Source organism: Ictidomys tridecemlineatus, chromosome 9 (genome assembly GCF_052094955.1).
Source record: "Ictidomys tridecemlineatus isolate mIctTri1 chromosome 9, mIctTri1.hap1, whole genome shotgun sequence".
Classification (NCBI taxonomy): Eukaryota; Metazoa; Chordata; class Mammalia; order Rodentia; family Sciuridae; genus Ictidomys; species Ictidomys tridecemlineatus.
Window position 1 is genome coordinate 23,172,201 of NC_135485.1, and position 12,268 is coordinate 23,184,468.

General features: G+C 33.1%; 1 protein-coding gene across 7 annotated transcripts in view; it reads left to right on the plus strand.

Annotated features, from left to right (window-relative positions):
- Window positions 1-12,268, plus strand: part of Pcdh7 (protocadherin 7) — a 396,676-nt gene that overhangs the window by 245,184 nt on the left and 139,224 nt on the right. Inside the window, exon 3 of one of the 7 annotated variants that reach the window (XM_078021170.1) lies at window positions 2,709-2,735. The exons of the other annotated variants lie outside the window; for them this stretch is intronic. Coding sequence (XP_077877296.1) covers window positions 2,709-2,735 — 27 coding nt within the window. The remainder of the gene's footprint in view (window positions 1-2,708; window positions 2,736-12,268) is intronic. 7 annotated transcript variants of the gene reach the window in all.

Genomic DNA, 12,268 nt, shown 5'->3' on the forward strand with positions numbered 1-12,268 from the left:
CATTTCCGCTCCAAATCATCAAATTATTTAAGTAATGTAGCAAATGTAAAAAGAGAAACTTGTGAGGAATGTATAACAAATCCTTGTTTTATTTGTTCCCCCCACAAAAATCATCTAATGGTCCTATAATATCGTTATGAAGAAATGGTTGAACAATGACAAAGGTGATCTCTGTGTACAGTTCAATATGTCTATCTAAAACTTAAAATTATTCTAACATTATCAGACTACACTTGTTAATATCCTCATATTTGGCATAATATTCTCCAATACATTATGCTATTTTACACCTTCAGAGAAACTGCAATTTCCATAGGTAGGGTAGAAAAACTGGCCCTGTTCCCAGTCCATTCCTTTATGATTTTATGATGGAGAAAGCTAATCAATATTATGATTTTACTGTACTACAAAAAAACTTTCTCTTCTTCCACCCACAGGGAAATGGAAATAAACAAAAAGCAACACAAACAAAACTCAGTTCAAGTCTAAGAACTAATTCATTAATAAGAGCATGCAACACTTATTTCTTTGCCTGCTCACCTTAGAATATCATACAATTAGTTTATAGATGATCTAAGGAGATTAGAAATGATCATCCATACTTATAGTATGCCACATTTCTACTGAAAGTGTTTTTGCTTGTTTACCTATTCCTGATATCTTTTCTATAAGGGTTCCCAGATAATGCTCAAAAGCTTCCCAGTATAGAATTTAAATTAGATTATATGAACCTCATTTAATAGCTGTACAATGTGGTAAATATAATTGATAGTATCTCTGGGAAACTTTGTCATTAGTAATAATTTAATTATGCTACATAATTTTAAGTCATGATAATGGCTTATAAAATAGCATTTTCTTTCTTTTCTAGATACTTACATAGGATCAAAAATAAATGAATATATTTAATTCTTACAGATAATTTCAGGAGTATTTTGAAGCTTGGTAGCGGCATAGAAACATTTTATTTTAAAGATTACTTGGAATATGAAACAACAAATAACACTAATGCATAGTCAGATACTAATGAGATCTAGGAAGTGCCTATTAGGGCAATTCAAGAATGTGTGCCAAGGAGGAAAGCATCTCCTAGGTACATTAGGAAATATTTAATTTCTAGGAATTACATTATATTGCAAATGGTGGTGGTTCACTAAAATTACTGTCAGGATGAGACTAAGCTAAGGGTGAAACATAAATTATTTTAAAAGCCAGATTTGCATCTATGAAAACATGGAATTCCATGGAAAGCACATAAATATGAGTTGCATAAAAATACCCATTCATAAAAATTGTGCATCACCCAATTTGGCCATATGAATCACCACATGAGAAAGGGATATTAAACCATTAGCCATCATGGTAGGCAGATGGAAACTGCATGATAATAGCGTGTGATAAAAAAATGAGGGATGCATTTTGTGGTAATCACATTATTTTGGCATGTTTATGCCCACAAATGTATCTACTCTATTCTAATTACGTACATGGTGAAATATTGAAAATAATTAGCATATTGTAATGTGTTAGATAGGTGGATATATGGGTGGATAGATAGAATTATCACCTACATATTTTTAGTTAATTATAAACAATTGTATACACTATAGTCTGAATCAAATTTAAACAGAGTTCTCAGCTTATGAGAAACCTAACATTTTCCATATGCACTGTCATATTCCATTCTTTTCTAATATTCATATTTCATTAGCATTTAGTACACAGGCCTTGGGGGTTTTTTTGAAAAGAATTATAAATATATTCAATTTCTATATTTGTGAACAATTTATCATTTAAGTTACCACAAGGCCTAGTTAGTTTGTGTAATACACTAAATTCATTTAAATCCCTCCTCTTTTACTTTTGATATGCAAATATTTTCACTTTGATGTTGTAGCAATACAAATTGAAGTTTGCAACATGAACTGCTAATGCTAATTTGATTACTTTTCTATTAGTGCTGAGTGCTACAAAATTAGCAAGAGATTGTTTTAAAAAAAATGAAACTGGGAATGGAAGAACTCTTTCTCTGCAGGCCCTCTGCAATGATGGTAGTATTAATGCATGTACATTAATGCTTGATGATTCTTATACAGCAATGACTAGAATTTTGAAGATAAACAATTCAAGATTTTTAGAAAACCTGATGGCTTGATTTCTTTATTTAAATTGCAATTCATCAGAGATCCTCACTCTACTTTTCTAACAGGTCAGAGAGTTCAAGTCTATTTAAAATATTTCTTGCAGATGATTTAGACAATCTATTTTAAAAGCAATAAAAAATGTTGAATATAGTAAGGACAAGGTGCCAGATTTGAGAATTCAACACATTTTTGGTAGAGGTGGATCAAGCTTTAAAAAAAAAAAAAAAAAAACTTGTTTCTTTGTTTTATAAAGTTGAAGAGATTTCTAATGGCAAGTATGATAGATATATGTGGTTGTAAATCAAACTATGATAGGTAGACCTGGAGGCTGTTAGAAGATGATTTCTCTCTCCCTTTTTAAAGTAGAGAATGAAACCTCACCAAGCATATATATCTCACGAATATGTAAGATTTCCCAGTGGTGGTGCTGCAGTAATACCTACCACCTGTAGTGTGCCTGCAGCATGCATGCCGCTTGTCTGTGTATCGATGAAATGTCTGTGTAGTGTCTGTCTGTAATTTGCATTATGCCTGAAAGTCTCTATGCTCATTAACCTTTTGCAGGTGCCGCACCATTCCAAGGAACTGCAGGTACTAAAAGAATGGGCAGTATTTAGAGACCCTTAAGAGATAACCTCTTTCTTTACCTACTCTTAGGCAATGGAGGTCACTGCACTGTTAGAAGACTCAATGAGTGATATACAAACAACCAAATGAGAAAGCGAAACAGGCTAGCTAATGACTGAATGAGGGCCATGCTGTACACTGCAAACTTATTGGTGATTACCTGACACCCTCCCCCAAATCACATTTTTTCAAGTAAAAAGAAAGAGATGAAGAGAGGGAGAGAAATGAATCAATCATTATTCCTACGTCATGAAAATATGCATTGAAAGTTATTTCACATGTTGCTTATTTTTTGTAGTGTGCTCAATAGTATTGTTGATATCTGAAAATGTAATGTCGACTAGGTTAGAATGTTGATAAATAGAGATTAATAATGGACCAAGGGATCATGAACAGAATTAATCACATTAAGGATTAGATATTGAATTTTATTTGTCTAATTCTCTTTACAATTATAAATTTTTTTAATGTAATATAGTCAATTAAATAAGATCAAGCTTTTGGAATTTTACTTTAATAAAATTTTGAACCTAAGGAGAAAAACATAAGCAGTGGTATGGTCTCAAAAAAGTGGGTCAATGTGTGTATATGTATATCTGTAGATCTACCTACCTATCTATCATCCTGAAATTCCAGAATATATATGTCCTTAAATTCCACATGTAAGGGAAAATGAAAGATTCTCACTCTTTTTAGTTAATTCCTCAAAATATTTTTTTCCTTTTGCAAAAAGTCACATTAGTTTACATATACATACATTCCTCCTTCCTTCCTTCCTTCCTTCCTTCCTTCCTTCCTTCCTTCCTTCCTTCCTTCCTTCCTTCCTTCGTTTCTTCTTCTTCTTCTTTGTTTTTTCCCCCCAGGACATTACTTAAGAATCTACCTAGTGCAAACTTTATTAAGAAGATATTATATAGACTTGGTCAAAGCAATCATATAATCCACCAGTTTTGTTATAGTTGATGAATGCTATTGTGATTATAATAATCATTAATATTTTTAAAAATAAAGATGCCAGTGATATTCATCTTTATCCTTGAAACCATTTTCAAGGGATAAAAGTGGGCACAGCATCATGTGGGCCCTCTTCTATTTGAAGACTTCACAATCTAAAACCCTGTCTCATTCAATCTCTCACTTAAAAAATGAGAACTCTTGAATAAGTCTTTTATGCAAACTGTTAATAATAATAACCCCATGTGTCTTAGTCAGCTTTTTCACTGCTGTGACTAAAGGATCCAGCAAGAACAATTTTAAGGAGGAAATGTTTATTTAGGGACTCACAATTTCAGAGGTCTCAATCCATAGGCAGTTGGCTTCATTCCTCAGAACTCAAGGTGAGGCAGAACATCCTGGTAGAAAAGTGTGGCAGAGGAAGGAAGCTCACATTATGATCAGGCAGCTGAGAGATGCAAAATACATGCCCCAAAGACAAACTCCCAGGGGCCCATGTCTTCTAGCCATACCCTTGCCTGCCTTCAGTTACCACCCATTTAATCCCATCAGGGGATTAATTGTCTGATTGGGTTAAGCATCTCATTACTCAATCATTACTCCTGTAACATTTCTTGCATTGTCTCACACATGAGATTTTGGGGAACACCTCACAAGCAAAGGTTAAATGTTTTCAATATTGCATTTGAAATAGACACCAAGGAATAAAACTGATTCTTGTGGACATTCTGTGTTCTTTTACTAACTCCAGATTACTTATTTTGACTTCTTGTGTTTTTAACTTCCTCCTTCACTGAATACACTTAAAATATCGTTAAGGATTAAGATTTTATCTATATCATATAATATGCAATTTACATATAACTAAAATAATACAATATATCATGTTTGTAAAATATAAAAAAACACAAATTTTCTTTATTAGTGAATTTTCAGTAAATATTTATAAAAAGATTTCATGCAGTTTTTAGTCATGGAGCTCTCTTTAAAGCTGCTCCTGTGTGCTGGTTAGAGCCCTGGCTTTGGAGTTAAACAGACAGGGAATCAAATATTAGTTCTGTGACTAGCTGATTGACCTTGGGTAAATAACTAAGCCTTGCAAGGCATTCATTTTCTTAAAAATAAATAGGGCCAATAATTTTTCGTAGCACAATGAGCTAGTAAAATGGAGCATGGAGCATCATTTTGCATGGCTCTTAGGGTTACTTAGCAGATGTCAGCATATCAGGCAGTCTTTTTTATTCTTTATATTTCAAAGGGGTCAGTTGAGTGCATCATATTCTCAAAAGGAATATTTTGCACTGTTTCATTTTGTTATGCACAACAATGGATAATTCCAAACACAATTGAATATTAACAGCATTCATGGATTTTAATATTTCTTCCTGCACTGGCCACATAAAAAGTCTTGGGGTGATCTTAACAGGATACCTCTGTTTAAAAATTCTTTACAGTTTTGGGAAAAAGTTAATATACTTAAGCTCTGAAGTATCATGCAAAGAAAGGAGAATAATGCATGTAATCTTGCTTCCTTTTGGGCTTCTTCTTTTTACATTTGAAGGCAAAATTTCCAAGTCATGAAACCATTAACTTTCAGATGGGGTTAATTATTTACTGCAGCCAAACTTAGGGAGTAGCCCTTGTAATTTTAGAGGCCACCATTTGTGTTCTTGTAGATCGCTTACATCAGTCAAAGAAGGATTTTACACTACCAAGTGGGATGTGAAGAAAGAAAAAAAAAATTGACTCCAAATATATGTAACAAGCTGTGTTACTCCCTGCCCCTAACCACTATCATTAACATCAGTGTCCACTGGGGGCAATTTTCTTACTATTTTTCAACAAATAACTTCCAGACATGAAACAGCCACTCAGAACTACCAAAGATGACAGTCTGATTATTCAAACACTAGTTTCTGCACTTCTCACATGCAGTGTTTTAAGGGAATAGATAGATACTGTACTTGGCAATTTTTTTAAGTAAATTTAAGAAATAAGGTGTTCAGTTAAATTCAAATTGGGTTATTAAGCATGGTCTTTGAAAGGTGAATCACAGTGTCCCATGAATCTAATGCATCCATAACCCAGACTGAATTAAAGTTTATGGAGAAGGGATCATCAAAGTCACAAGATACTTTGACACGGATAATGAAGGTACATAAAGCATGCATCAAACATGTTACTGCCTTAATTATAGGGAAAATTTGTCTCTAATGTAAGTATTAGGTAATTGTGAAAAAAACAGCATTGTCATATCTTAGCATCAGATTCACTGTCTCTTTAGGTTTTGGTACTGTCTTACAAGAAAAACCGAATTAGGACAAGAAAAATATTTAATTTCATTTTTATTATTGTTTTATAGGCAGGGCATTATTTTAAAAGTTTTGAAAAAACACCTTCCATTTAAATTTTAGCTAAATAGTGATGATTTTTTTTTAAAAAATGGCTTAGGGTTGGAATATTTAATTAAATACTAAAAGACTGGGATAATTTTTTTAAAAAAAATACTACAATGTTCATAAGTGTTTAGAATAGGGTTCTTTTATTATGGGTGTATGTTCAGGGTTTACAATATCCCCAAGATATTTATGGTCTGGAAACTAGAAAATAAAAATGAAAGCTAGGTTGGTAAATTATTTGAATAGAAAACATACATGTTTGAATTGCATGTACACTAAATTGCCTAGTACTGGTAGAGTTATTTGAAATGCTAAAGAAAAGTTCTATCTAGAAAACCAAGCCTGATTGGGAGTGGTGGTGGGAGGATGTTCTCCTACTTGTTTAGGTTGGAATAAAAATCTCTTCGAAGGATTATGGATTCTCAAAATCTACAATTGCTTATTATCTTTTAAAATTGTGTATAGTATTTCCTTAGGAAAAAAATTGCATTCTTGCCTTTATTATATTATGACAAATTAAAACATTTGGACAATCATAGAATTTAGTTGGCCATGGGACATGATGACCTGAAGTCTCTGTGTTCTCAACAGCCATCTCTGGCTGTTTCAGGTCAGTGTCACTGAATAGACAACACCACCCATTACAGATTTGTGACATTATACTGTGATATAAATAAGCAGCCATTGAGAAGCAGATGAAGAGAAGCAGATTTGTTTTCATTTGTCTTTATTTTGTACCACCCAAATTTGATTCTTAGTTTTCAAGAGTCAAAACCAAACAGAAAAATAGAAATTTATATTTGGAAAGATAGTAGATGACAAAATCATATTTGTATAAAACTAGATCAGCCTTTCTAACATCCCCACCTAAAGGCATGAGAGAGATGAATACCATGAATTCTACTTACTTATTTGAAAATAATTTATATGTTGAGTTGTTCCTAATAATGTTTAAATTTAATAACAAATGAGTTTATGTGTTCAAGTTTGTACTTTTTCTGCAATGTCTAGGTGGAAGACAAAGTATACTTTGAAAATGTTTAGGGAAATTGCTATCTTTATTAGAAATAGATAGGATAATAAAATTGTACTTTCAAAATCAGATAATTATACTCAAAACTATCACCAAAATTGGCTTGGCTTTGGAAGCTAAAATATTTCAATTTACAGATCTGTTTTATCTAATACAGCAATTAGCCAATTGGGACAAATGAACAACTGAAGTATGGCTAGTTCAAACTGACAAGTGCTGTGAGTATTAACAGACATACCAGATTTAAAGGATTTAGTATAGACAAAAAGAATGAAAAATATCTTATTAGTGATTTTATAATGATTACTTACTGCTGTAATAATATTTTGCATATATAGGTTTGAATAGCATTCATATTAGTGTCATTTTTACTTATTTGCTTTTGTAAAAACATGTACACAAGGAGATTTTCTATTATCTTTGTTGCTGTCAGGTACAATTTTCATTGTATTTGTATTTATCTTGGTCAGAATTGATGCTGACAGTGTTTCTCTTTATGCACCAAAGAAAAATTCTGGCCAGGCATGGTGGTGCATGCCTGTAATCCCAGAAATTTGAAAGGCTGAGGCAGGAGGATCACAAGTTCAAAGTCAGCCTCTGCAAATTAGTGAGGCCTTCAGCAATTTAGAAAGATCCTGTTTCAAATTTTAGAAAAATAAATAAATAAATGGAAAACATGGGAGATGTAGTTTAATGGTAAATCACCCTGGGTTAAATCCCTGGTACAAGGGAAAAAAAGAATAGAAAAATTCTGCAACCTAAAAATAAACAATGAGGCAAGTGTATGTTGATTTTGTATTGCTATTGTAACAAATTTCCATAAACTTAAAATAATACTAATTTATTATCTTTTAATTCTGGAGTTTAGCAATACAAAGTGGATCCCACTGGGTTAAAATCAAGATGCCAGCAAGGCTGCATTCCTTTCCCAGGGTCCTAAGGAAGAATTCTTCTTGCTTTGTTCAGTTTCCTTTATTAATGACCCTTTTTTTCCTGGTATTCAAAGCAACATTTTATCAAATACTTCTAACATGGCAACTTCCCTGATTCTGTCTCTCTCTCTCTCTCTGCTTCCCTTTACACTTATATGGACCATATGGTTACATTAAACCCACCTAAACAAACCAGGGAAATCTTCCCATCTCAAGGTCAGATGATCTGCCTCTTCAATCCCAGTTTTGTCACATAATCTGATATACTCACAGGTTCCTGGGATTAGGGCGTGGACATCTTTAAGTTCTCATTATTCTGCCTAGTGCAATGTTTATACATGTATTTACATTTTACACAATAGATAAATATATAAAAATCCATCTATCATCCATCTCTCTGTCATCTATCTTATGTTCTCTCCTTCATGAAAAACATCAATGTCTTTCTTCAGACTGTCTTCTGCCTTTCCTTTTTGGTACTGATTTTGACATCATCTAAGACCTCTAAATATTTATTGTAGTTTTTTTTATGTATATCTCATTCAGATAGTCATGGCCAAAAGCTAGTACATAAGAACATAGGAACACTAAATTGTCTATTTTAACTTGGTGGCTCAAATTAGACCAGAATCTCTCAGAGTTTAGGATCATTTGCTATATTCCTCAGGTAGATTATTAACTCATGCAGCAGATACCCAGAAAGAACAAAGCGTGAATTCCAGTGGGTAAGCACATTTTTCAGCTTGGAGAGAATCACTAGACCTTTCATGAAGAAGAAAAGGCTTTGAAACAGAGCAAAGTAAAGGAAGCAAGAGAACTGCTATTTTGCCCCTCCAAGAGACTGTTAGTTTAGCATACCTGCTCAGGTCTTTTGAAATTATCTTGGGACATGCTACTGTTAAGTGAAAAGTGGGTTTGCTCAGAAACTGTGCCAGATATTTGGCAACATCTTGTCAGATACTGGAAAAATTTCAACTTGTTTTAAAAGTATAGTTTTTTAGACACATTTTTCACCTTTATGTTTTTATATATTGGAAGAAAACTTGACTTAATTATACCACAGTTGTTGAGAGTAGAAGTCACAAATTTGGTCACTGTACTTTCACATAAAGAACTAAAAGACTTTTTCTAAACAATTCATAGTTTAAGTTAAGCCTGTTTTTTAAGATATCTCCTACTCTGAATTACAATATTTAAATTGTTTTCTTGTTGTCAGTATTGATAATGATTTAACAAGACTTAAGATCACTATTCATTTGCCCTATTGGACGAAGCTAAACTTTGTACCAATTGCCAAAATTATAATAGTATAATTAGTAAACTCTGAACATAGAGATTTAAATACCATGGGTATTTTCAAAAGCTGAATACTTTTTTTTTCTTTTGTTTAGTATTGTTTTCTTTTTTCTTTTCTGCTTTGCTCATACCAATGAAATGAAAATCATCACTGTTCTGGCAAGTTTGCATTATTTCCATGTAGAAGATTTTAATTGGAAATGTACCATATAAATACAGATAAAATAAAGTTGAGGAATTCAAAATAAATTTATTTATAATTCTGTATAATTATGAAGCTCTCTATTCATTTTAGAAGTAATTATTGTAAAAACTTGTCTATTCAGTATTAGTAATAAGTTATGAGATGGAAGGAAAATACTATTTTCTGTAAAAATTTGTTCAGAGTAATTTCAACCCCAACTTGGATGCTTTTGTTAGATTCTGAAACCCTTAGTGATCTATTTCAGTAAACTTAGAATTTAGAGTACATCTATATTATTTTGAAAATATTGATGTAGATAGTACTAAATTTCAAATATTCCTGCAACAGATAAAATCCTAAAACTGATGGTAGAGACAGGTGGAATTTTGAGGCACTGATCAAGGCAAAATTGTATGTATTTTAATGCATGACAAACTACGCAAAATAATTGTCCATTGATTCAGATTTGTGTGCATCAGAAACATTTGCCTACATAAGTTATCTTTTCTAGATGCATGATGATAATATTGAATACTTTCTTTAGCCTAGCTCTAAATGAGCATATTATGTTGGTGACAATATACGCTAAATAATACAATTGTATTCAAGACATTTTTAAAGAACATTTACTAAAAGAAAGTCAGTAGGCTAAATTATCAGATTTTTGTCCTAATTTTTACTAGGGAATGTGAGAAATAAATAATCATAAAAACCCAAATATATTTCTTTTTTTTTTTTTTTTTTGCCTGGGTTTGGTGGCCCGTGCTTGTAATGAGTGACTTGGGGGACTAGGGCAAGAAGATTGCAAATTCAAAGCCAGGCTCAGCAACTTAGGCCTGAAGTAATTTAGCAAGACCCTGTCTCAAAGAAGAAGAGGATAGGGAATGTTGCCCAGTGGTTAAGCACCCCCGAGTTCAATTCCCAGTACTACTCCCCAAATAAAAAGAAAAGATTTTTTTTTCTTTTTTTTTTTCTTTTTTTAAATTTTTTTTTATTGTTGGTCGTTCAAAACATTACACAGTTCTTAATACATCATCTTTCACAGTTTGATTCAAGTGGGTTATGAACTCCCAACTTTACCCCGTATACAGATTGCTGTATCACATCAGTTACCCTTCCATTGATTAACATATTGCTTTTCTAGTGTCTGATGTATTCTGCTGTCAGTCCTATTCTCTACTATCCCCCCTCCCCTCCCCTCCCCTCCCCTTTTCTCTCTCTACCCCTTCTACTGTAAATCATTTCTTCCATTTATATTATCTTGTCTTACCCCTCCTTTCCTCTTATATATCATTCTCACTCCCTTTCCCTCCCACCTCTCATCCCTGTTTAATGTAAATCTTCTTCTCAAGCTCTTTGTCCTTACCCTGTCCTTGTTTACTCCCCTTATATCAAAGGGGTCATTTGGTATTTGTTTTTTAACGATTGACTAGCTTCACTTAGCATAATCTGCTCTAATGCCATCCATTTCCCTCCAAATTCTATGATTTTGTCGTTCCTTAATGCAGAGTAATACTCCATTGTGTGGTGGTAGATTAGACAAATAGAAATAAATCTCTAAAGAAACTAAAAGTGGTAAGTAAAATATAATGAGTAACTTAATAGAACTACTTTTAAGCAAAATAAAGAGTTCAAAGTAGTAAATTATGAACTATTCTAGGGAAAGTTTGGACATATTCACAAAGAATATGACCTTTGAAATAGACTTTGAAAGTTAAATGGTATTTGGCCACACTCAGAATGAAGGGAGGGCTTCTTGTAAAGAAAATTGTCAAAGTAAACCAAAGCAGAGCAAATGGAAACTCTAGGTTGAGGTGATGCTCCTGATTTTCCAACAGTGGTTTCCATTTAGACAATAGAGAGGTGTTCATCGAGTAACTATCTGATTTGTGTTTTATCTACTAGAGTTGTACAGGATAAAAGGGATAGGGGCAGGGAGGAAATGACTGAACTATCCAGTTGGTGTTTTGGGTCGTTGTCTCTATATGCTGAGAACATGATTCAACCACTGTGGACAAAGGCAAAAAGAACCTAGTAGAAGAAATCTTCCAGAAATGTGGTCCCTGGACCAGTGTGCTGATGTTACCTGGCAACTTGCCAAAAACGCCAGTTGCTTGGGGCCAATGAAAGCTTATTGACTTGAAAGCCCTGAGCCTGGGTTGAGCAACCTATGATTCAATAAGAATCTGAGACACACTACTATTTGAACACAACTGCCTAGAGATGTATTTCCAGAGTACAAATCCCTGAATTGAAGGATTGACTAGATTGGAAAATCTGGAAAATATGGACTAATTAAGAATAGCAAAATTATTTTGTAAACTACTAAGGAGACAGGGTATATAAGACAACAGTTAAATTAGGCTCAAAACAGTGATTTTGAAGATATGCAATTGGTAAGAAAAGCTGTTATTACAAACAAAATTATAGGTCTGGTGCCAAGCATTAGGAATCAGTCTTGATTTGACCAATTTTGGGGTTTCAATGAACCAGAAAGTCTGTTATTAATGCATTTGTAGTCTACCTCTACAGAGAAGAAGCGGGGACCATTAGAATATGTGATATAGCAGTAAACATGTTGGACTTTGGGGTCAGAAGGCCCAAACCATAGCTATGTTACATCTATAATTCCACGAAGCTATGAGCATTACTTGTGTTACCTTTGGTAACTTAAGAGTTCCGCTTTTTAAAATTTTTTT